This window comes from Salvelinus sp. IW2-2015, linkage group LG37 (genome assembly GCF_002910315.2).
Source record: "Salvelinus sp. IW2-2015 linkage group LG37, ASM291031v2, whole genome shotgun sequence".
In the NCBI taxonomy this organism is placed as follows: Eukaryota; Metazoa; Chordata; class Actinopteri; order Salmoniformes; family Salmonidae; genus Salvelinus; species Salvelinus sp. IW2-2015.
Window position 1 is genome coordinate 5,764,629 of NC_036876.1, and position 26,582 is coordinate 5,791,210.

The 26,582-nt window shown below is 43.1% G+C and overlaps 1 protein-coding gene across 2 annotated transcripts; it reads right to left on the reverse strand.

Moving 5' to 3' along the window:
* Nucleotides 1-1,299: 1,299 nt before the first annotated feature.
* LOC111960098 (calpain-5) lies at nt 1,300-15,997 on the reverse strand. 2 transcript variants are annotated; one of them, XM_070437892.1, is made up of 12 exons: nt 15,793-15,997; nt 7,234-7,365; nt 6,773-6,984; nt 6,005-6,197; nt 5,079-5,272; nt 4,812-4,889; nt 4,214-4,676; nt 3,463-3,585; nt 3,116-3,312; nt 2,612-2,730; nt 1,932-2,068; nt 1,300-1,708 (listed from the first exon to the last, which is right to left on the reverse strand). In XM_070437892.1, exons 1-12 carry the CDS (start codon nt 15,955-15,957, stop codon nt 1,532-1,534), a joined length of 2,190 nt encoding a protein of 729 aa, XP_070293993.1. In that variant the 5' UTR covers nt 15,958-15,997; the 3' UTR covers nt 1,300-1,531. The 2 variants fall into 2 exon arrangements, with proteins under 2 accessions (XP_070293993.1, XP_023837776.1); XM_023982008.1 differs by lacking the exon at nt 15,793-15,997 and adding an exon at nt 7,786-8,387.
* Nucleotides 15,998-26,582: the final 10,585 nt, after the last annotated feature.

Below are 26,582 nucleotides of genomic sequence, written 5' to 3' on the forward strand. Positions count from 1 at the left end.
GTCTGACCAGCAGAGATGTAAAACCAGGGCATGTATTTTACACATTAACTTATCTCTACTGCACTAGTGGTGAACAACAAACTGATCACTGTGCTTGTGTGTTCCAAATTATTCCCCTTCACTCAGTAGTGCTGAGTTCTCATAACTATACTGAACAAATATAGAAATGCAACAGTTTCAAAGATTTGACTGAGTTACAGTTCATATAAGGAAATCAGTCAATTGAAATCAATTCATTAGGCCCTAATCTATGGATTTCACATGCCTGGGAATGGAGATATGCATCTGTTGGTCACAGATACCTTAAAGGTATCTAAAAAGGTGGTATCAAGAATATGCATATCCTTGCTTCAGGTTCAGAGCTACAGGCAGTTAGATTTGGGTATGTCATTTTAGGCTMAATTTGAAAAAAGGGTCCAATCCTTAAGAGGTTTAAAAAAAGGTATGGGCGTGGATCTGAAAACCAGTCAGTATCTGGTGTGACCACCATTTGCCTCATGCAGTGCGACATCTTCTTCGCATAAAGTTGATCAGGTTGTTGATTGTGGCCTGTGGAATGTTGTACCACTCCTCTTCAAAGCCTGTGCGAAGTTGCTGGATATTGGCGGGAACTGGAAYACTTCGATCCAGAGCATCCCAAATATGCTCACTGAATGACATGGTGAGTATGCAGGCCATCAAAGAACTGGGACATTTTCAGCTTCCAGGAATTGTGTACAGATCCTTGCGCCATGGGGCCGTGCATTGTCATGCTGAAACATGAGGTGATGGCGGCAGATGAATGGCATGACAATGGGCCTCAGGATCTCGTCACGGTATCTCTGTGCATTCAAATTGCCATCGATAAATTGCAATTGTGTTCATTGTCCGTAGCTTATGCCTGCCTGTATCATAACCCCACCACCACCATGGGGCGCTCTGTACCACAATGTTGACATCAGCAAACCACTCGCCCACACAAGTTGTGAGACCGGTTGGATGTACCGCCAAATTCTCTAAAACGATGTTGGAGGTAAAGAAATTAACTTTCAATTCTTTGGCAACAGCTCTGGTGGATGTTCCTCCAGTCAACATGCCAATTGCACGCTCCCTCAACTTGAGACATCTGTGGCATTGTGTTGTGTGACAGAATTGCACATTTTAGAGTGGCCATTTATTGTCCCCAGCACAAGGTGCACCTTGATATGCCACACCTGTCAGGTGGATGGATTATCTTGGMAAAGGAGAAATGCTCACTAATATCAATGTAAAGAAATTTGTGCACAACATTTTAGAGAAATTAGCTTTTTGTGCAGATGGAACATTTCTAGAATCTTTTATTTCAGCTCATGAAACATKTTGCAATTATATTTTTGTTCAGTGTATATGCATTATTAAGTTAATTCAAAGAGGTATTTGTCTTTGTTATTTATGGTAGTTCCAATGGATAAAGCTACTGAACCCGATACATTTTCGTCCAAATCTGCGGCCTCTTCCAGAAAATCAGTGATTGCATGGTTGTATCATGGGTGGTACAAGCCACAGCTGTCAGTTATAAGTCTGTTAGGCATTCGCTGGATGAGGTTTCCACATAGATACAGCCCCTGGATCCTGACCGTGATTGGCCACCCTGCAGGTCAATCACTCGGCTCCGCCCCTTCTCACTGTCGCTAGTCTGGAGCTGAGCCCCGCCCAGTAGTGTGTCCCACAGTAGACCATAGCGCCACAACTAAACACACACACACACGTGCAAGCATACACACATACATACACACAAAGAAAAGCAAATATTACATCCCTGAATATAACTAGAATCATAATACTTCAATTACTGTATCTACCCCAGTGTGTGTGTGTGTGTGTGTGTGTGTGTGTGTGTGTGTGTGTGTGTGTGTGTGTGTGTCTAACTGATGTGTCTGTGTTTGTCTCACTGAGATGTGTATATTTCTAACCTCAATGCTAATATGTGCGTCTGGGTTTCTCCTGTAGAAAATGGCCCTGATGTTGAACTCTGGGTTTCCATCCTCCTTGAACACACGTGTTCTTATGGTGTCGTCCTCACACCAGACCACCGCATACACATCTGGTGCTACACAACACAGATACAGACACAATACATAGACAATTAGTCTCATGTTTGTAGTCTTTGTAATCTTGTAAAAGATGGACATCAAGGTTTGTATACAATGAGATTACATGTGGCCAGTTGTTGGTAAAAGCCACCGTTCCGTATGATGGTAATGTATTTTCTGATAAGGTATGTTATGATATTGATAATGCATGTTATGATATTGATCATGTATGTTTATAATGTATGCTATGATATTGATAATGCATGTTATGATATTGATCATGTATGTTTATAATGTATGCTATGATATTGATAATGTATGTTTATAATGCATGCTATTGATCATGTATGTTTATCACGTATGATATGATATTGATAATGAATGTTATGATATTGATCTTGTATATGTAAAATGGATTTTATGATATTGATAATGTATGTTCTGATATTGATAATGTATGTTCTGATATTGATCCTGTATGTGTAAAATGTATGTTCTGATATTGATAATGTATGTTATGATAATGTTATGGCGTAATGTCACAGTGATGTAATATATACCTGTCTGTTTAGGCTGGCTGAGTCCAGATGCTCGACGTAGGTGGACGGTGGTTACTATACTGGGCTGGGGAAGACAACACTGCCACAGTGAGGGAGCAGGCAACTCCTCTCTCAACTCACTAACAGAAGGTAGAGAGAGTGAGAGCGAGAGAGAGAGGGAGGGAGATAAATAATAGTAGTGAAGTGGAAAAGGGGGAGAATCGATACAATCAATCATTATCTGGTGCTGACATGCTAAATGCAGAGGGAAACTCAGACAAACACTTGACATTCTTAACGCCTTCATTCCTAACACATTTCATTCCTTCATTCCTAACATTCACACCATTCCTTCATTCCTAACATTCACACCATTCCTTAATTCCTAACATTCACACCATTCCTTAATTCCTAACATTCACACCATTCCTTCATTCCTAACATTCACACCATTCCTTCATTCCTAACATTCACACCATTCCTTCATTCCTAACATTCACACCATTCCCCCTTCCCACCCCTAACCTGAGTCTGAGGTGGGAATGTGAGAAGAGGCGTATCAGGAAGCGTCCGGTGGCCCCGGGCTGGAAGGTGGTGGGCAGGAGGGCGTAGCGGCCGGGGCCCAGGGACACTCGCAGGGCCACGCTACGGGAGTCCATGTACACAGAGCTCGCTGCCTGCTCCACCACACACTGCACACGGCTTAGCCGGTTCACCTCCACCTGATGACAGGGGTGGAGGGTGAATGAATAGAGGGTTAAACACACGCAGGAAATATGGATTATTCACACACTCACGGTCATATGCACACACACACACCTTGGGTGTACTATAGCGTTCTACAGTGGCCCTTTTGAAGCCCTGTGACTCACCCTCAGCACCTCGAAGCCGATGGGCAGATTCTCTCCTCCTCCATCCTTCCTCTTTATCCTCCTGTCCTCCTGCTGCAGACAGATCAACACCTCATCCTCCTTTCCCTGCACCTCAAACATGAACTGAGAAGGGGAGAAAGAGAGAGAGAGAATTTATTTATATTTTTATGCAACTTTTTTTTTAACTAGGCAAGTCAGTTAAGAACAAATTCTTATTTACAATGACGGCCTACCAAAAGGCAAAAGGCCTCCTGCGGGGATGGGGGCTGGGATAAATAAATAAAATTAAAGGGAGAGAGAAGGGGGAGAGAGAGTCCTACAGTAGCAGTTTTAGAGTACCACTAATATAGCTTAGTGTCAGCCATGTTGTTTTTAGCTTAGCAATGTTGTTTCCAACAGCGCCACTCTGAATAGGCTTTCACAGSTCTATTTCCATGCCATTAAGATTGTAGCAGTTGCCCAAATAGTTCATATTAATTCCTTACAATTTMAGCAACACAAGCTATTTGCATGCTTGTGGTATATGCATACTATATTTGAGATACTATTCTAGCATCCTGAGTGTTCTTCACAGAATATCAAGAATGTGTTTTTCACTACAGTCCGAATGTAACAACTAAATTAGGACGAAACAGTTCTCCCCCACCCAGTCATAACCAAACATATTCTGAGTGTAGGATAAACTGGACCTCTACATGGAACCATTTAACCAGYTGTTATGAGCAAAAACCTAGCTGAAGTGTAGGCTCACCTGGGGGTTGTGTAGAAAAGTGTCTTTGTGGTTGATGCATCCTCCACACCTACTCTTCTTATCAGTCTGTTCATCCCATCCTCCATCCACCTCTCCCTCCTTCTTCACCCCCTCCTCCTTCCTCTTCGTCTTCTTCTCCCCTTCTTTCGCAACAACCATTTTTTCCCTCCCTCCACCACGAACAGCTCGACCTCCCCCTCCACCCCTCTGTCTCTCCCCCAGTCTTGCCTCTTTCCGGTCCCCTCTCTGAGTCTGGTTCAACCCCCCAGGCTTGGCAGCATTCTTCCCCAGGTTGGGTGCCTGGCGCCTGGAGAGGAGGGTGCCGGGGGTGTTGGGGGCTGGAGCCCACTCCCCAGGGCAGCGTACTTCTCTCCAGTGAGTTTTGGGCCACAGCAGGGATCGTTCTACCAGACGACACACCACCACGTCCGTGAAGTAGCGGCAGAAGTCCTCAAACTCCATCCTGAGAGGAGAGACACCCCTATTTATTTAGCTTTTCAGGATGAATTGAAGTGTATTTGTTAACGTATGCTATGCATTGAGCATTTAAGTTGTTTTCTGTTAAAAGAGTAACATTTATTTGACTGTTTGTTTTTACCAGAACTCCCCCACATCTCTGACTATGAGGCCCATCTTCTCCCTTTCACCACGACCAACCTGCTGCCAATGYTGAGACCTGAAGGTGGCGCAAAAGGGCTCTGTGTCAGTGGTTCCCTTCATGTGTGCTTTGCTATGAGACCCTCCAATTTTGTGGCCAACCAAAATAGACAAAAACATGTTTCTAGCCAGATCCTGACATTTGTTATGACCCAAGTGAGGCTACCTTGACCTTGACCTATGAACAGTACAGTAGTAGCCCCCTCACCCCTGACTCCAGGGCCCGGTCCAGTCGGCTGTACCCCATGGGTTCCTCATGCGCACCATGCAGAGGCGACCACCACAGCCACCTAGCAGCGACCACTCCCCCAGGCGCACTTTCCTCACCGCGGTGATACCGTAGGCATGGCCCCGCACCAGACCACAGTCTAGTACTGACTCTACTGTCTCCCCCTCCGCTGGCTGGGACAGACAGAGAGACACAGACAAAGAGAGAGACAGAGACAGAGCGAGAGAGAGAATACAGATATGCAATACAATACACAATAGAAATACACTAATATCAATACACAATACAGGCACTCTATGAAGGTCCCCTGATTTGTTTAGTAAGAATCATGCACGATACTATAACTACACAATAAACAATACAGATCATTAATCAATTAAGGCATGTATCTGGAGTGTTTATGAGGACAGGAAAGAGGAAGGGCAGAGAGCGAACAAGTCAAAGACAAGAGAACGTGCCAGGATAGAGAGCATGCAGTGTCACTCCTGTCATAGTACAGTAAAGGTTGGTGTTAACATTGTTAATGCTGGACTATGCTTAACATAGCCACTATATAGCCAACTGTCTCKCTATGACCCAGTACAGTACAGTATTCAGAGGTGACCTCTCTGCTAGAATGACATTCATAGAATCTCTCTGGCCCAATCCCAAACCATTCATTACCACCCTTCATGCACATGTAATATCTAGGGCACGTGGGCACCAGTTTAGATTGAGGCCTCCAGTATTGGTCTCTGGTATTGTGATGGATTAAAGTTCCACAGTCAAGCTGATCTTTTAGTACTAATTCACTGATCTAAGGTCAATTAAACATTTTCCCCACACATGGTTGCTGTTACGTTTTGGGGACGGTAAGCTGATCCTAGATCTGCAGTTAAACAGAGAAACGTCTATTGTTCACTGACCCGTATAGAGCAGGTGATGAGGGCTCTGCGTCCATGAGCCTTGGCCAGGGTCTGGAACAGTGCCCTCCTCTGATTGAGGTGCAGGGTGAGGGCCTCCCTGTCCAGGCTTAGGGGCTCTGACACACCCCCTGTGAAGTCGGTCAGGGCCTCTGCCGTGTTACCGCCTTCCAACGCCTCATAGCAGCCGTTCAACCTTGGTGAGAGAAGAGAGGGGGAGATTAGTGGGTGGGGAACAAGAGGGGAGAATACGAAGGTTGGAAGACAGGGAAAGAGGGGAATCGTTGAGGATGAGGAGAGACATTGAAGGGGTGGAATGGGGTTTATTTTGTCAAGTGTGTATTTGCTGTGTGGTGTATACTTAAGCAATAAGGCCCAAGGAGGTGTGGTATATGGCCAATAAGGGCTGTTCTTATGCACGGCGCAACGCGGAGTGACTGGACACAGCCCTTAGCCGTGGTATATTGGCCATATATCACAAACCCCCGAGGTGCCTTATTGCTATTTTGAACTGATTACCAATGTAATTAGAGCAGTAAAAATACATGTTTTGTCATACCCGTGGTATACGGTCTGATATACCACGGCTGTCAGCCAATCAGCATTTAAGGCTCGAACCACCCAGTTTATAATGTATTCATTAGATAACAATTTACTAGGTGCAACTGGGACAATAAGATATTAATTGACTGATTAACAACCTTTCTCTTAGCCAACCTGAAATCTAATTTCTCAGCTGGTTCTTGGCTTTAGCATAGTTTAAAGTCTCACTTGGCGTAGGCCTTCTCCAGYAGGGCGCTCCAGAACTCCCGTGGCGTGGCTGAGCGGCAGAAGAGCAGCGTTCCGTCCTCACTGACTGGCAGGCGGTCGTCCACCACCACGTCTGTCCAGCGCCCCAGCCGCCAGAAGCGGAAGTGGAAGATTCCGGCGTACAGGTCRGGACGCTTGGGGTTCCACTCCTGCTCCGCGTGGTCAGGAATCACCTGGTAGTTTAAACCAATCAAATAAATGTTTTTTGTTTTTTTTGTTTTCAGGGGTGGTTACTGAATGTGTTATTACAGTGGTCACAGGGTGTGCAGGTTTTTGGTCCAGCCCAGCGCTAACATGTCAGATTAAGCTATAAGCAACTGATCATCAAGACCTCTCAGTGAAATTTAAATTAAATCAGTGACCAGGAAGTAAACCAGTGAGGTGACCTACAGAGATTTGGCTTCTGCCCTTTGACCCCTCACCTTCTTCCAAAGTGAAGGTTCTGAGGCCAGACAGGAAGTGGCCGCCACCATCCAGCAGTTACCCAGACTGCCTTGGTGCAGATCCCGCGTGCTGATGCCATCCACAAAGAGACGAGGGTCCTTACACAGCTCCTGAGAGAGAGAGAGAGAGAGAGAGAGAGAGAGAGAGAGAGAGAGAGAGAGAGAGAGAGAGAGAGAGAGAATTCTAATGTATTATAGGCCCAAAAGTAAACTGGGTGTAAGCCTATTGGATCTAGTTTATCTTGTCATGGTGCCATTGTATTTGTTAGGACTAGTGTGTTGATCCAGTTTACGCTTATTTTACTTTGATGTCAGAGCAGTGTAGAAGAGAGAGATCCTGTCCAATTGGAGCTGTTGATCTTATGTTTTGACAGTATCAGGTCACAGCAGAGTTATAAGGATACACACACTCATACACTAACACACACACACGCCCACACACACGCCCACACAGGACATAACTTGTCCAAATGTAACTTTAGAAAAGTTATGAACTTCATTTTCCCTTAGATGATATCATGTTCAACCTACCGGATGAAGTATGAAGCTGACTGGATGATAGCTGAGGAAGGGAAGTTCACAGTGTCCAAGCATCCTGTGTGTGTGTGTGTGCACGTGCGCGATTATATGATTGAGTGTGTGTCTCACTGCAGAGTGAGGTGACAGATGTCATCCTATCATTTGACCCCCGGTGGATGCACGCTTAAAATACCTGCACAGAGCATGAGGAACACACTACAGAAAAGAGTGAGGTTAGCTACCACCTATAATATCAGGCACATGCACAGATAGGGCTCAACCAGTCCTCCAGCACCGACCCTTTTGCCCTCCTACAGAAAAGTGCTCTGTCAGCTCTGGATTTTATGAATTACTTTTTACATTTTATTTTGAGTCTCTTTTCATTTTGCTTTTCATTTGAAGTKAAATGAATTGCACATCAAACTAGCTAWTTTCATAAGCTCTGAATATCAGAAAATTCCCCTTCTGCCACAAGAGCGCACTCATCTGTATGCAGTTTACACTGACTGCGGGCGCCGGACGGGGAGACTTGCATACTGGTAGGAGCAAGCGCGAAACAGTAGACAGAAGTTTTTTGGACATTTTAAAAGRCATTTCCTTGCAATTCTACACAGTTTGACATTACTTATTTAATACATTAAAAAAAAWWWKRAWKRRRRRWYTKGSYWWWRRARKKRMMRKTYYTWMCSRWYYYYWMMRKYTWMMWYCMAAAACAAGTCCCCGCATCCCCCGTGGCAGTTTTGTCTATGTATAGGAGGCTACTTTTKAGTTGGATGTGTCATGTGTGTCTYTCACTGTTAAGGCGCCCCCATACTATGTTCGGTTTGCCGAACTCGGCTTGGCAAATTGGACGYCTGTGCCACGCATACTCCCTCGCATAAGACCTTTGCTTGAAAAACTAGAAAAAGCRTCAATATTAATGTTTGTCCCTCTTGAGGCGCTGTAGCAAAATAGTCAGAAGTAATCTAAGATAAATCAAGAAATATGTCATTCATTTGGATGTTTTTGCAGAGGAAGTATTAGTTGCGCAATTTTACATCTAACTAAGATTTTTGGTGCATTATTTATCAAGTGAAAAAATGTACACGAAAACTAGTTGAATGACACTTCTTTGAAGAATCCCATCCATCCTGTCCGTACTGTTGACCAATCACCGACAAAGGGGCATAGACTTCGGCTACCGAACTTCGACCTGCTGAACACCAAAACACCACAAAATGTTGTCCGAAAATATGTGCAAACTGTTACGACTGGGAATTGTGCAACAGGCTTTAGGGACAGAGAAGGGGACAATTCAACTGCATGTTAGTAAGAGGCAGATGTAAGCAGCAGAACAAATTCAAATCAAGTAAAAATGTGTTTGTTTCGACATCACAGCTAGCCAGCTAGCATATTAACATCTAATATTAACATAATAACATATTAACAACATATTTACATTCTCCCATCATTAGCTGATAGCTGATAGTCATTATTTTCCCAATGTCAATCATCTGTCACCATCTCTAGGCCTAGTAGTCAATGGCACTAGCTGGCTTACAATCTGTGATGATGAGTGACTGTGTTGTTGCAGAAAATAAATAGGCATATAACTAAWCTCACCCCATTCCGTACAAATGTGCGCAACCGCAACATTCAAACGAGGCTACAGAGAAAACTAATGGGACTGTAGCGACTGTGTTGACTTCAAAATCGGGGTGTGAACTAGGTTTCTGTTCATGCGTTGATCGACATGGTATGGCTCTATAAGCACATATGTCAGAGTCAAGGCCCGCGGGCCACATCCGGCCCGCGAGAAGGTTTTTAACGGCCCCTGGGATGATCTTGATTTTATTATTAGAACCGGCCCGCAGACCGCAGCAAGCCGGCAGCCCGCAGATCTTTACACGCACCAATACTACATTTCCCACAATGCAACGGTGACGCAAAACCAAACTGACTCTGTGGGAGACGCAGATGCGGAAAGAAAATTGAGCCACTTTCCCAGCTGCCAGACCATGAAAGAGAAGCTCTCTACAGTGCGTCCCCGAGCGCACAGTTGGCTGATAAAATAGGTATGCTTGCCGCTGACTTTCGACGCCGATTGCTGACTTTGAAGCACAAAAAGCAGGTTGGAACTGCTCGGTAACCCATTTGCTGTTGACGTGGAAAGCTCACCACCAAACCTCCAAATGGAGTTGATTGACCTCCAATGCAATGATGCACTGAGGGCAAAATATGCGGCAGTGGGTGCTGCGGAGTTCGCCCGTTTCCTCCCGACACAATGCCCCAGCTGCGCATCCAGGCTGCTCAAACGTTGTCTATGTTTGGCAGCACATACCTGTGTGAACAACTGTTTTCTTTGATGAACCTGAACAAAACATCATTTACATTTACATTTTAAGTCATTTAGCAGACGTCTTTCCAGAGCGACTTACAAATTGGAAAGTTCATACATATCATCCTGGTCCCCCCGTGGGAATTGAACCCACAACCCTGGCGTTGCAAGCGCCATGCTCTACCAACTGAGCCACACGGGACTACATTCGGGACTACAAATTCGACCATCACCAGAAGTCGACTTACTGCTGAACACCTCCACTCAATTCTGAGGATTTCCTCAGCTCAGAGCCTTACCCCGAACATTGATGAACTTGTGGAAAAGATGGGACACCACCAAGTATCACCCTCAACCTCAAACAAGTGAACATTACTGTGCGAATCACATATTTAGAGTTTTTCTCAGTTCAAGTTTAAAAGTTAAAGTTTAATATTTGTTTTCACTGCATGTTACTTCTCCTTAAACAAAGTGTTGTTTTTGAATTAATAGATTTTTGCACTTTATTTTATTGTATTTCAATCCAATTATATTTTAAAATATTTCAGTTGAGTGGATGATAGAAAATTGCTATTATTGTTTTTTTTTCTTTGAAGTAAATTTAGCCCACTTTTGCCAAAAAGAAATATAGGCTACTGATGGTGCCTTGAATACCGGTTTCTTTCATTTAATGTTCATGTTATGGGGATTTTTATATAAAGGAAATTTGTCTTTTGTGTCTGTTTGAAAATTAAAGATTACTGACAGAGCCATAAGAAAATATTTGCTTTATTTATCTGATCATATTGGAATATATTTGTTAGGTTTTCAGTAGGTTCAATTAGGTTCACTAGACTATATGCGTCATTTAAAATTTTTCAATGAACATTCGAACAGTCCGGCCCTCGCTTGTAGCTAAATTTTTTATTTGGCCCTCCGTCCATTTGACTTTGACACCCCTGCTCTATAGTTTGGAGAAAAGTTGAAAAAACTGACCATCCGTTACATCGTGACGTGTCATGTCGTAACGTACAGCACGCATAAAGCAACTATTTCTGTCTTACAATCTCTCCACCAGGTGTAGCACTTCTCTCATCGTTTAAAAACAAGAAATGGACAGTGACGGGGGTAAAGGTGGGATACCTAGTCATTTTTTGCATCATCATTGCATTCGATCATCATTCTCAAAGCTGCTGTTTACTTCTAAGATCACTTTAGCACCRCCCTAAAAACCCGATTCAAATTCGACATAAACCTTCAAATAGGTATGTAATGACACATTATATAAACTCTTTATAGTGTTTTATATACATTTTAGAGGCGATAAGGTGATAAGTTGGACAGATCGAGTGAAAAAAAGCAATTTTCCCACACAACCTCTCCTTCTCACTGTCACGCATTAGTTTCGCTTCCCCACCCGCCATTTTTAAAAAGACCCGACAGGGCTCATTGCCTGCTTGAATTATGCAGAAACGGGCAGCGTTTAGGTCATGTAATTGATMATGTTGGAAAGGGGAGAAATTGTGCTTTACAATGGTATTGACATTACAGTTGATCTGGAAGTATTACGTTTTTGGGGCGCTAAAATAAGGGCAATTGTACGGACCAAGGCGATGTACGAGTTTACGTTAAATGCTGAAATGTTGGCTACAGAGGCAGTTGTTAAGACACTACCTGTAAGTACAGTATTATATATTTAGCATTACAATCAACATCAGACCTTCTATAATTTGTGTATCTTGTATGTACAGTGCATTCGGAAAGTACTCAGACCCCTTGACTTTTTCCAAATTTTGTTACGTTACAACCTTATTCTAAAATGGATGAAATAGATTTTTCCCCCTCATCAATCTACACACAATACCCCATAATGMCAAAGCGAAAACAGGGTTTCAGAAATGCTAGCAAAAAAAATATTTAAAAAAAACTTTTCTCAATACTTTGTTGAAGCACCATTGGCAGTGATTACAGCATCGAGTCTTCTTAGGTATGATCCTACAAGCTTGGCACACGTGTATTTGGGGAGTTTCTCCCATTMTTTTCTGCAGATCCTCTCAAGCGCTGTCAGGTTGGATGGGGAACGTCGCTGCACAGCTATTTTCAGGTCTCTCCAGAGATGTTCGATCGGGTTCAAGTCCGGGCTCATGGACATTCAAGGACTTGTCCTGAAGCCACTCCTGCATTGTCTTGGCTGTGTGCTTAGGGTCGTTGTCCTGTTGGAAGGTGAACCTTCGCCCCAGGCTGAGGTCCTGAGTGCTCTGGAGCAGGTGTTCATCAAGGATCTCTCTGTACTTTGCTTTGTTAATCTTTCCCTCGATCCTGACTCGTCTCCCTGCCGCTGAAAAACATGCTGATGCTACCACCACCATGCTTCACCATAGGGATGGTGCCAGGTTTCCTCCAGACGTGACGCTTGTCATTCAGGCCAAAGTGTTCAATCTTGGTTTCATCAGACTAGAGAATCTTGTTTCTCATGGTCTGAGAGTCATTTAGGTGCCTTTTGGCAAACTCCAAGCGGGCTGTGATGTGCCTTTTACTGAGGAGTGGGTTCCGTCTGGCCACTCTACCATAAAAAGACCTGATTGGTGGAGTGCTGCAGAGATGGTTGTCCTTCTGGAAGGTACTCTGAAAGGAACTCTGGAGCTCTGTCAGAGTGCCCATCGGATTCTTGGTCACCTCCCTGGCCAAGGCCCTTCTCCCTTGATTGCTCAGTTTGGCCGGGCAGACAGCTCAAGGAATAGTCTTGGTGGATGGAAAATTTCTTCCATTAAATAATGATGGAGTCCACTGTGTTCTTGGGGATCTTCAATGCTGCAGACATTTTTTGGTACCCTTCCCCAGATCTGTGCCTCGACACAATCCTGTCTCGAAGCTCTATGGACAATTCCTTCGACCTCATGGCTTGGTTTTTGAACTGACATGCACTATCAACTGTGGGACCTTATATAGACAGGTGTGTTTCTTTCCAAAACATTTCCAATCAATTGAATTTACCACAGGTAGACTCCAATCAAGTTGTAGAAACATCTCAAGGATGATCAATGGAAACAGGATGCACCTGAGCTCAATTCCGAGTCTCATAGCAAAGGGTCTGAATACTTATGTAAATAAGGTATTACTGTTTTTAATTTGTTATACATTTGCTAAAAATTCTAAAAAMCTGTTTTTGCTTTGTCATTATGGGGTAATGTGTTGATGAGGCAAAATTGTAATTTAATCAATTTTAGACTGAGGCTGTAACGTAACAAAATGTGTGTCACGATCGTTCGAAATAACATTCGGACCAAGGCGCAGCGTGATATGGGTTCCACATCGTTTTATTCGTGAAATGCACAAAACAAGAAAAAAGCAAACAATACGTGAAGCTATGGAGTGCTCACAGGCAACTACACATAAACAAGATCCCACAAAACACAGTGGGAAAATGGCTGCCTAAATATGATCCCCAATCAGAGACAACGATAAACAGCTGCTTCTGATTGGGAACCATACCAGGCCAACATAGAAAAAAACAACCTAGATTACCCACCCTAGTCACACCCCGACCTAACCAAAATAGAGAATAAAAAGGCTCTCTATGGTCAGGGCGTGACAATGTGAAAAAAGTCAAGGGGTCTGGATGCTTTCTGAATGCATTGTATGTCTTACATGTTAAGACTACATACAACCACAACCTCATATCCAATAAATAGCCAACCTTGAAGACACACCGCTACACTTCCCCACTCATCATCACAGACATATGCTATTTAAATCAAGTGTTTCTTTTATAAACACACACTGATACCCTGGTCATTTTCAGATCCTAATCCGCAACACGCGCCACACACACTCTGGACCGGGTCGGGTTACTCTGTCCTGACGTCTCTGGTCCTTTAGAAAGGCTTTAATTAACTAGATCTGGAATAAAACCTGCTGAGTGGATGACTAGAATTAGACTGGTGCCCCCTGCCACGGGGAGAGGGCATGTAGGGGGGTCCAGCACGAGTGTGTGGTTTTAGACAGAAAAATACATTGACTGATTGATTTYGATGGAATAATGTGTTATCAGGATTTACGGTCTTTTCTGTATTGCGTTGTCATCAACTCCAATTTGAATGTTAGCCTAGGTCGTTAAATATCCTGCCCCATATTTGCTAAATATGTTGAACATGTTTGTGGTGCACATTGTTCAACTTGCTTTGCTTCAATATGGAAATAYATTGTTAAACATAGGCTMTAGCRTTCACACCTATATAGGGGCTAGGCCTCCTGTAAATTGCAGTCTGGACATGGACATGCCAAACCTAGTCAATAAGCAAAAATTGACTACGCTATTGTATCGTTGTCTATGTGCTAGGCAGATTCTCCAAAAAATCCATAGTTAATATAGGAGGACTGAATAGTTTGGAAGTGCGTGTCTTTGATAATTGGGCAAGGAGTGCTCTTTGAAAATTGGGATGGGTAGCCTATTTGAACAAGCAAAATGAGGTATGCAGGTATGTGAATTGTGAATATTGAAAAAGCTTGAGGGCAAAAACCTCCGAAATATGTCACAGCACTCTCAGTAGACCATTAAAAAAACTTTATTCATAGTCTGTTGGCTAATGGCCAGGATAAAAAGATGCATCTGTGCGATGCTGCTAAACCAGACATGATTAAGTGGAAGGAAAGGCTATGCTTGATTTTTTTATTAAATTCAACGAAATGCAGCGAAACTATTTAAAAAAAAATCTAAATATGAGATTCACCGGCACAAAAGGCACATCTCTCCTTCCATGGGCACTGTGCATCATGGCTAAATTCATTATCACCTGCGTTAGTAAAACCTGCTTTTTGTGGGTCTTAAAACTTCTCATTAGCGCTGCATGAAATCTTCACAGGCCCAGTGCAGTCAACAATGTTATTTCCCTTTGTTTTATATACACTGAGTTTACAAAACATTAGGAACACCTTCCTAATATTGAGATTCACCCTCTTTTGCTCTCAGAAAAGCCTCAATTTGTCGGGGCATGGACCAGGGATGTTGACTCCAATGGTTTCCACAGTTGTCATGTTGGCTGAATGTCCGTTGGGTGGTGGACCATTGTTGATGCACACGGGAAACTGTTGAGTGTGAAAAACTCATCAATGCTGCAGTTCTTAACAGACTCAAACTGGGGCGCCTGGCAACTACTACTGTACCACATGAAATATTTTGTCTTGACCATTCGCCCTCTTAATGGCTCACATCCACAATCCATGAGGAAACCTACAGCAAAGGTCATGCTGAAGTACTGAAATTCCCACAGAAGAACGTTGTAACGTTCTCTGAACATTCCGAGAACATGACTTTAAACAGAACCATGAGTAAACCTGTAGAATACGTTATGCTGGAGTACTGAAATTACCACCTAAGAAACATGGTTCTCAGAACCTTATGTGCTAGCTGGGTATCCTGCACCATTCTCAGAACATTGTGGGAAGGTTGTATGCAAAATAACCATAGGACAACCACGCTCTCACCAAGCTCTAACAAACATGGTTCTTAGAACGTTATGTGCTAGCTGGGGACACACCTCAAATATTGCCTCCTCTCCCACCTCAGCACAAGGGCTGATGTTAGACAGGTAAATTGCCAAACCTGACTTTAGGGCTGGAAAATTCCAGAAATTGATGAAATTGCATTTGACACTTGCACYTCCTTAGCACTCATCCACTCACTCTTTCCAATTCTCTCTCCCCTCCATCTCCCAATCTCTCACCCGTGGTCTCTTCCATGTGAGTCCAGGGGGTGGGTCTCGTTTGTAGAAGAGTGACAGTGCAGAGGGGGGGAAGAGGGGGTCCTGGAAGAGCTTGCCCCGCCGTAGACACGCCCTCTTCAGCTTGTGGAAACTCTGCCCCTGGAACCCATACACCCTCTCTGGCATACTGAGGATGASAGAGAAAAAGTGGAGACAGGGATTGAGAGAGAAAGAGATGGGGCATGAGAGAGGATATGGGGGAACAGCAAGGAACATGTCTGCTCATTTCATTATTTAGAACATGATATTACATATCCTCTCATTCTATTGGTGTCTAGGGTAAGATAGTTTCATGTTGTTATTGTTATTGTCACATGCACTAGTACAGTGAAATWACTTTCTTGCTTGCTCTTTCACAACAATGCAGTAATCAATATCAGTAGTAGGAAGACACATTTCAGTTGAAGGCATTCAGTTGTACAAATGACCAGTATCYCCCTGTTCCTTTCATTTCCCTTACTATAAAACATTTATTAGAAAGTCAAGTAGAACAAAAACAAACGAGAAATAGAAAGTAACTAAGCTATTCACAGATAGTACATCACATTAATGAAAAGTGTGGAGCTAGAATGGTTAACTTTAAGGTCATCGGGGTCAGGGGGAAGGGACATGAGGTGAGGACACAGTCATTAGACCTAGCTACTGCCAAGAGGGCAGACACCAGCCAGCAAAGTGTGTATGAGTGTGCATCACTGTGTGTGTGTGTGTGCGTCAGTGTGTGTGTATCTGTGTGATTGAGTGTGTGCATCAGAGTGTGTGTGTGTGTGCATTAGTGTGTGTGAGCCAGGTGCGATTCTGTGTCAGTGTTTATGCCAGGAGACGGTGTGTGTGTGTGTGTGGTGTAGGTGGCTGGGGATCTAGTGGTGCTAAGTACCGACACACACACACACACACACACACACAGGCCAACATTAGTAAATTACACTCTGACTTTTCCTCCCCGGGCGCCATGTTAAGGGAAGTTAAAGACGAGAAGCACTTCTTCACATTAGCAATTCTAAAATGAACTGATATTGGTTCTGTCTATGAGAGTATGGCAGAACTGAAAAGAACCTATCCCCTGTGCATGACAAAGGTAAGAATGACAGAAGCCTTGCTACAGTGTTTCTCTGCAATATAACATCTCAATCTGTTAATATGTCTTGATGCCCAGTTGTTAACCTGTACATATTCAAACAAGTAAATACATCAAATCAAACATTCTAACTAAGTACAGTGAATACCTGTTCTAGATGGATTGTCACTGTATCCACTTTGGTTCCCGGTATGAGCAAATTCCTGGAGCTCAGGTACGTCCCGTGAAACACTCCCTCTTAGTCATAAATGCAGTTCCATCTGATTGGTCCAATACAGTATAATGTTATCTAGGGAAGCTAAATGTCAGGAAAGCCTCTTCTGGACACCCATATATCCAATAGAGGATGTTAGAGAGAGAGAGAGAGAGAGAGGTTGTATGGAGCTATAGGGTCAGCTTCTGTTGTTCCTGTCTGTCTTCTCCGTCTCTAAGGCAACCCATACAGGCTCGCAGACCAGCTGTAGGTCTTGTGGTAGTTTTCCAGTGTTTATAGTGGCATCTTGACCAGCTCTCCCTTGGAAAACATGTTCTTTATGTTCAATGGATTTCCTGGTTCAAATAAAAGTTGAATAAAAAAATATGACATGACTGTTATTACAGCATGAATAGCAATTCTTAATGTTTGAGGCTATCGTCATTTATTTTATCTTCAGTCTGTGTGTGTGTGTGTGTGTGTGCCTCTCTGTCTGACTTCTCTGTGTGTGTAGTTCTGACATGAGCGACGTTGCTTGTGACTTTTTAAAGCGTCTAAGTGTGTTTGTGAATACGTAACAGTTGAGTGACACGCTGTATGTGTGATGTCCATGTTCAATCTGTCACAACCTGTGCAGCCATGTGCCATTCCTATGTGACTTCATATGATGTGTAGGTGTGTGTGTCGGTCAGACCTGGGTTCAAATACMATTKTAAATCTTTCAAATCCTTTTACCTYTGTCTTTAGCCTGCTTGGATTGCCAGATAGGCGGGGATTGCTACTATTCAATAGTCCATTGTACCTGGATGCTCAATCGAGACCAGCTAAAGTATTTGCAACTATTTTAAATAGTATTGAACCCAGGTCTGGTGGAAGTGTGTGTGGCTTTAACCGTGACAGGGCATCAGTAACATCAGTAGACCTGTGTAGCTSTGTGCTGCTGTAACCCTACCCTCCAGAAAGACAATGGATATTCACTCCTTCCATTGCTCTGTGATATACTGTAACACACAATTAGCCAAAGCTAGCCACTGTAGCCTCTCACACTGGGGAAACACCACAKGGTTACGTTCAGACATGCTAATGTTTCACCCATTACAGTAAAAACACTCTTCATCCTCTAACCCATACTCTTAGGAAAAAAGAGGTGCTATCTAGAACCAAAAAGGGTTCTTTGGCTGTCCCCATAGGAAAACACTTTGAAGAACCCATTTTCGTTCCAGGTAGAAMCCTTTTGGGTTCCATGTAGAACCCTATCCACAGAGGGTTCTACATTGAACCCAAAAGAGTTCTACCTGGAACCAAAAAGGGTTCCCCTATGTGGACAGCCACAGAAMCTTTTTGGRCCCCTTTTTTCTAAGAGTGCACATATGGGACTGTCCCAGGAGCATAGGACAGAGAGAGCAGACAACCTATCCAATCAAGAGAACTTGAGACCATGCAAGGCTATACTTGTTAGTGTGTAGGCTATTCCATGCAAAGCCACACAGCACATACACGTTAAGGTGCAGGTTGGTTGTTTCTTCATTGAGCCACTTATTATGCTTGGGCTCTCGGCTTTCTGGCACACGCTTGTGTCGGTTGAAAGGACTGTGTGTGTGTGTGTGTAGTGTGTGTGTGTGTGTGTATGTGGTGTGTGTGGTGGTGTGGTGTGTGTGTGGTGTGTGTGGTGTGATGGGTGTGTGTGTGTGTTGTGTGTGTGTGTGTGTGTGTGTGTTGTGTGGGTGTGTGTGTGTGTGGTGTGTGTGTGTGTGTGTGTATGTAAGGTATCAGTGGAAGTATCTCTTACTGCTGCGGTCTGCTCCTCTCTTCAGATCCTCGTATAAGTGTTCTGTCCTCTCCCTGAACCCCATACCTCCCCCAGCAACTTTATATGTGCAAGAACCCCTCTCGTCCCTCTCACTCTCCTCCCTCTTTCTCCTCCCCCTCTCTTTTCTCTCTCTGTCTCTCTCTTCTCTCCCTCACTTTATACTTGTCATTTACACATTCACATAAATCTTGTTCATCACAATTTACCCTCGTTCTCTCTATTTTTGGTCCTTCTCTCCTCTCTCTCTCTCTCTCTCTCTCTCTCTCTCTCTCTCTCTTCTCTCTTCTCTCTCTCTCCTCTGCTGCTCTCTCTCTCTCTACTCTCTCGGTCTCTCTCTGCTCTCTCTCTGCTCGTCTCGGCTATCTCGCGTCCATCTCTCGTCTCTCACTCTTTCTCATCTTCGCGTCTGCCTCTCTCTCATGTTGTCATTAAGCGCAATGTTCCCTATCCGAGGGGCACCCACCTCCTCCTCTCCTCTTCCCCATCCCCCTCATTTAACCCCTTCATTGCCAGTCTCAAATCTGATGATCTCATTTAAATTTAAATAGCTATGTATCTATGTCATGTTGTTCACATTTGCAGCTAACAGCTGGATTGCGGTGTGCACACAGGAAACAGTGGGACAGGACAATATTATCGACTAGATACCACTGCAGACTGGAAACTTATGCTCATAAGAGCACATGCGCAGGTAGGATTATAGATGTGATGCTATTAAACATAGATTATGTCTACCATTTGTCTATCAAATATTTTAGATGCAGGACTGATGATGTTTCTCAAACGTCCAGGCCATTTTCTGACAAAGGCCTTTTAGGAGATATTCCGAGTTGGATTGCAATGAAGCATTTGATGAAATATTACCGTATCTGCTAGTCACAATCACATTAAATAAGTCATCTATTTATAAACCCCACCTTAGCTTATCAATCTACTCACTCCTTCATACCTGAACTTCTTCCTATCTGAAGTATCTTCCTCACCCAACTGTCAACAAGAATACGACCACAATGACATGAACCCTACAAGCCCTGCTGTGTCATAATTAATCATATATACACTGCCTATTTATAAATACTGTTTATAAATAAATAGTAGGCCCTAGTTCTGAATTCTAGCACTGACAAGCAGTGGGGGTCTTGGGACTCCAAAGCCCCAAACTCACCAACCAAATGAACTTGATCAAATCCTCATGAGATCAAATAAATGCATTGGTATCTTAGCATATTTCTTTTGTATTGTTGTGTTTACATTTTACAAGTGTGTTCTGAATACCGTTCCCTACCTCGACTAGATTTCCTAAATTCGAATGGGCACGATCCCCCTTTTCCTATTTTGGGTAGTGTCAACTACCAGACTGTGAGTCTGAGAGTGTTTTCATGCTTTGTCCCTTTCAGACAATTTTTGTGAGAAGTTTGAACACTCAAAAGGAACTCAGACACTTCAAAAGAGCCCCCGATGCGAACCCAGGTCGTCTGAGTCCGGTTTGCTTGAATTCCTCGGTCCGGTTCCCTTTGTTTAGGGCAATATRAACACAAAGCTCCCAAGTTGTGCTTGTCATTATTACACGCACCAAACACTAGACTACTGCAATACCGTTGCCCCTGCCATAAACCCTCACATTGATGCCACAAAATAGAGAAGATGATGATGTGCAGGTTTGCGGAAAAAACGTGTCCTATTTTTGATATTGTTTAGTGATAGCCAAGGATGAGTTTTTAGTTCAGATTCTTTGTTTACAATATGTGTTAAATAAAGGTAAAAATATATAATATGTGATCTATAGGTTAAGAGAGCTTCATAAGCTGTTTATTTGATTGAGGGATTTGAATAGTGTAAGACAACAACATATTTGATGAGAATCACAGTGGTGCAGTGGTCTAAGGCCACTGCACTACAGTCCGTATCCAGGCTGTATCACATCCGGCCGTGATTGGGAGTCCCATAGGGCGGCGCACAATTGGCCCAGCGTTGGCCGGGGTAGGCCGTCATTGTAAATAAGAATTTGTTCTTAACTGACTTGCCTCGTAAAATAAAAAAATATATTAAAAACATTGGCTGCAGAATCTATTCTAGCCCCCTTAAAGGGGCAGTAGCCTACATTGGGTGTACAATTTTCAATTACAGCATTATTCATTTGCAGTTATTTGCAGTTATTCTTCTGCTATTTATTCTGTTACCAATAATATTTACGTACATGTTAATAGTAATAGTATCTTCTGAAATTATCATTTCACATATTTTAACTAAATGCAATCTATTAGCTTCCAAAATGTAAGTAGGTATATATAGCTGTCCGRCAACACATTCTGAGTGTGCATTGAGTGAATTTTGGAAAAAATATTGTGGATCCTTTCTAAACATAGCAATGTGAATGCAAAGAGGACTCAGACCACAAAATAGGTGAAGTGRAMTGGCARAAGAGTTGAGTCCTCATTMAARGGSAAGGGCAGTGTGAATACAAAGACAMCTGAGTTATTTAGCTTTTTTACCCCCCAAGAGTTCACTTTAAAGAGGACTGAGATCAGTTATTTTAAAGAGGAAAATATGTGAAAACACCCTGAGTCTCCCAAAAATGACCAATGTGGATTCTGTAAACAGAGTTAGGGAAACAAGCTGGCGAAAAGTGAGAATAAAGTTGCAATTGAACTTTTTCTCTTGTGCTTCCTTTGGGTGTGCATCTTCGCTATAGCAGCCAAGGACAAAAGACTGTTCAATAGATGCGAAGGTACAAACTCAATGTGACGATGATGCCTTGTGCAGCTTAGTTAGCTATTTAACGTTACTTCGCTAAGTCTGTCTGTGAGTGTATTGTCTTATATGGGACGTGTGAATAAACCTAAATTAACATGCATTATAACAAAATATATGCTACTCCTCTGCAATGGCATGTATTCATGGTTACCAAGGGAAGCCAGACTTCCTAACAAAATTGACCAAGTAAAAAAGATATCAAATTATTTCTCTTTCGTCTCGTTGTGTTTCATAATTTTCAATTCGCTTGAGGCTGAATATATCTCACCAGAAAAGGCATCTGAGCGAGCGAAACAGTGCCCCTTTGTCTCTGTTTGTGTAGGCCATCTTTCTGATGCTGTCTGGTCCAAAAGAGTATGAAATTGTTGCCGCCCGTGGCATTGAATGCAAGTGAAGCCAGCATTTGGCCTCCCTTGATAATATTTGGGATAAAATAATAGCCAATCAGCGTTGAGCTAAATTTAGTGAGTTTAACTGTGAATGGTCTTGGGGCACCAAAAAAAAGTGTCAAGGGAAGCCAGTTTGGATTTGGCATGGAGAGCATATATCACTGACATAAATTCGCTGTGCATCTCATTGTGTTGTTGTCCTCCAGTGGCTAGCTAGCTAGTTAAAATTAGCCCTTTCCTAAATTAGCCATGGATGGAGATAGGGATTAGGACTTGTGGTTTACTTAATTCTCCGTACTGACCAATGATTATAATGGCAATTCTGATCCAACAATAAATGCATACATTGTGCCCCTGGCCTGAGAGGATGGAAGTTCAATATGTAGCTAGATGTAGAAGGCTAATGTTAACTAGCTAACGTTAGCCATGAAAGAAAGTTAGGCTAGCGAGCAAGCTTTTTAGCCAGGTAGCCTARGACAACAATTTTTACTGAAGTCCTCCTTCAGTAAAAATCGAAATCGCTGGAGGACATTTTGATGTGATTTGACCACTCATTATGTAACACACCTGAGTTAACTAATCGTCTGTGTATGTTTCAGGGTTTCCTCTGAAGAACCTGGTGCATAAGGGGGTGAAGGTGGAGCTGGGCCTGCCCTATGAAGTCTGGGACGAACCCTAGGTGGAGGTGTCCAACATGAAGAAACAGGTACATACCCGTGTGTGTGTACCAGTGGAGGCTGGTGGGAGAAGCTATAGGAGGGCGGGCTCATTGTAGGGGCTGGAATGGAATAAAAGGAACAGAGTCAAACGTGGTTTCCATATGTTTGATGTGTTTGACTCCGTTACATTAATTCCATTCCAGCCATTACAATGAGCCCGTCCTCCTATAGCTCCTCCCACCAGCCTCCACTGGTGTGTCCACATTGACATACAGCCCTACAGGAGCAGCATGAGGAGGTTGTTGAGGACTGGTACCTCCACCATCTGGAGGAGAGGCTGAACACTTCCTGTGTGAGACGCATGTCCTCAAGACCTACGAGCAAGGTCAGACACACACTTTAACATGCACACACTTGCAAAGCAAACTCAYGCCTAATGCCCACACTCACTCAAGYAGAMACTTGAATAGAGGCAAACACAACATAGCTTCACATGAGTTCATGGAGAGTTCAACACTGAGCCCTCTATCTCTTTCAGAATGTCTAYGGGAGGTTTGGAAGGGTGACATGGGAACGAAGGGATTGAATGAGGAGATAGCAAGCAAAGGAGAGRGAGGAGGAAAGACAGACGATGCAGRAGAACTGTGAAATCACCCAAAATGATGGAGTGAAAGTCTCRCTATCAGGATTAACCCCTCCCTCCGTCCCATATGGTCATGAAATCTATGGAGTGGGACATAGTTTAAAAGCATGGCGCATAGATGCAATGTTACATTCAACAGAAGTAATAATGTATGTAGCAGACCAATCAACTGAATATTACATTTCTTAGCTCTGCATAGACTATCAACCTTCTGATAGAGTGAACCAAGTCAAGTCTCCCAGAACTCTCAGTACTTCACCACTCTAAAATCATCTGTGGAGCTAGAGGCCATCTAGTGGTGTCGTTCCAAATGCTTTCACAGAYGTGTCATCATGGCTTACAATTTGCATCGAATCAATATCATAAATTTATACCATGAATGTGCCTTTTCAATAGGTGAGTTGACACTCAGAATGCTACACTATAATGAAATCCATTTTTTGTTCCTTGGTCCCCACATCACCAACAAACTAACATGGTCCAAGCACACCATGACAGTCGTGAAGCAGGCACGACAAAACCTACTCCCCCTCAGGAGACTGAAAAGATTTGGCATGGGTCCTCAGATCCTCAAAAGGTTCTACAGCTGCACCATCGAGAGCATCCTGACTGGTTGCATCCTACTGCCTGGTATAGCAACTGCTCGGCCTCCGACCGCAAGGCACTACAGAGGGTAGTGCGAACGGCCCAGTTAATCAGTGGGCCCAAGCTTCCTGCCATCCAGGACCTCTATACCAGGCGATGTCAGAGGAAGGCCCTGAAAATTGTCAAAGACTCCAGCCACCCTAGTCATAAACTGTTCTCTCTGCTACCACACGGCAAGTGGTACCGGAGCGCCAAGTCTAGGTCTAAGAGTCTTCTAAACAGCTTCTACCCCCAAGCCATAAGACTCCTGAACATCTAGTCAAATGGCTACCCAGACTATTCACATTGCCCCGCCCCGCCTCCCCTCTCCACACCACTGCCACTCTCTGTTGTCATCTATACATAGTCACTTTAATTAACTTTACCTACATGTACATACTACCTCATCTAACCGGTGCCCCCGCACATTGACTCTGTCCCGCACCCCCCTGTATATATTGTTATTTTTTTACTGCTCCTCTTGAATTACTTGTTGCTTTTATCTCTTATTCTTATCTGTATTTTTTGAAACTGCACTGTCGGTTAGGGGCTCGTAAGTACGCATTTCACTGTAAGGACCTGTTGTATTCGGCGCATGTGACAAATAAAATTTGATTTGATTTGATTGATCTAAGTTGGGGAAGTATAGGAAATTGGAAAACCTTTTTACCTTGTTATTGTGTGCCCATGTTTTGTATCCTTGTATAACTATATGTAAAATGTTCATGTTTCCTTATCCATGTATAGTTTTTAAATTTTAATAAACTATGTTTTTATCACATTGTGTACGTGTGAATCTTGAAATGTATCTGAATCTAGTTGAGCTTCTCACGGGCCTTCTACTGTAAAGGGGGGAAGAAAAAGTTAATACTGGATAAAAAAGTTGTGGTACAAATGCTTATTATCCATTTAAAAAGAACGTAGCAGCTACAGGGCTTGGGTACGTTCAGTTCGACTGAACATTTGCTACATTGTGTAACGGTTTGCACTGAAAGACACGTTTCCCAAACATTTTCTTGAACAGACTTTGAGGTATGTTTGCTGCATTTGGTGTGTGGCTGGGTGTACTTGAAACAATGAGGAGATTTGATTACCTCTCCCGGGTTTCCCGGGTGAGAGGAGTTAACACCAGGTGAAAAGTGATTGCATTCGTTTTGGAACTGGGCTGCCTCCTGGGCGTGAGCCAGGTGCACCGTTTTGGCCTCCGGCGAAGTCGGCTCAAAACAAAAGTGACGTAGGTTAAGCACTTTATCTGCCTTCCCAATGAACACTAATTTGACAAATATTTATGGAAAAGAGATGTATGTTTCTGAACGATGCACCATGCTGGCTTGTTGACAACATGACAGAGCGGCACAGATTACTGTTCTATTTGAGAAGGGCGCTTCTCCCTCACTTCTTTCGCCCATTCATGTCACAGACCATAGACCAGTGTACTTCGGATTATCTTAATTTTACTCCCTCAATGAGTGACATAATAAAGTGTAGGAGCCATGCTGACTGGGTTCCCCAAGCCACAACCCAACCCCTCCCCGTTTTTCAACTGGGGTGTATTCATTCAAACTAGAGTTTCTATTGGACAAATTCAGGTAGGTCCCTCCCCTTTTCGTTCTGTTTGCTTCCATTTGGTTCTTAAATGGTAAACGGTTTCCGTAATGAATACTGGTTGCTCAGAACAGCATATTTTCTGTTTAATTGAACGTCCATTAAAACTTTTTAGGAATAGGGGGCAGCATTTTCACTTTGGATGAATAGCGTGCCCAGAGTGAACTGCCTCCTACTCTGTCCCAGATGCTAATATATGCATATTATTATTACTATTGGATATAAAACACTCTGACGTTTCTAAAACTGTTTGAATGATGTCTGTGAGTATAACAGAACTCATATGGCAGGCAAAAACCTGAGAAGAAATCCAAACAGGAAGTGAGAATTCTGAGCCTGGTCGATTTTCAACTCATCGCCTATTGAAACCCCAGTGGGATATGGATCTGTTTGCACTTCCTACGCCTTCCACTAGATGTCAACAGTCTGTAGAACGTTGAATGAAGCTTCTACTGTGATGTTGAGCCGAATGGGAGCTGTTTGAGTCAGTGGTCTGGCAGAGTGCCAGGTCCTGGTCACGTGCATTCCACATGACACAAAGGAATTCTCCGGTTAGAACGTTATTGAATATTTATGATAACAACATCCTAAAGATTGATTCTCTACTTAGTTTGACAAGTTTATTCGACCTGTAATATAATTTTTTGAAGTTTTCGTCCAACGTTCGCCTGGATCTGCGTGAGCATTTGGATATGTGTACTAAACGTGCTAACGAAAGTAGCTACTTGGACATAAATAATGGACATTATCGAACAAAACAACAATTTATTGTGGAACTAGGATTCCTGGGAGTGCATTCTGATGAAGATCATCAAAGGTAAGGGAATATTTATGATGTAATTTCGTATTTCTGTTGACTCCAACATGGCGGAGAAATGTTATTTCTATCTGAGCGCCGTCTCAGATTATTGCATGGTGTGCTTTTTCCGTAAAGTTTAAAAAAAATCTGACACAGCGGTTGCATCAAGTGTATCTTTAATTCTATGTAAAACATGTATC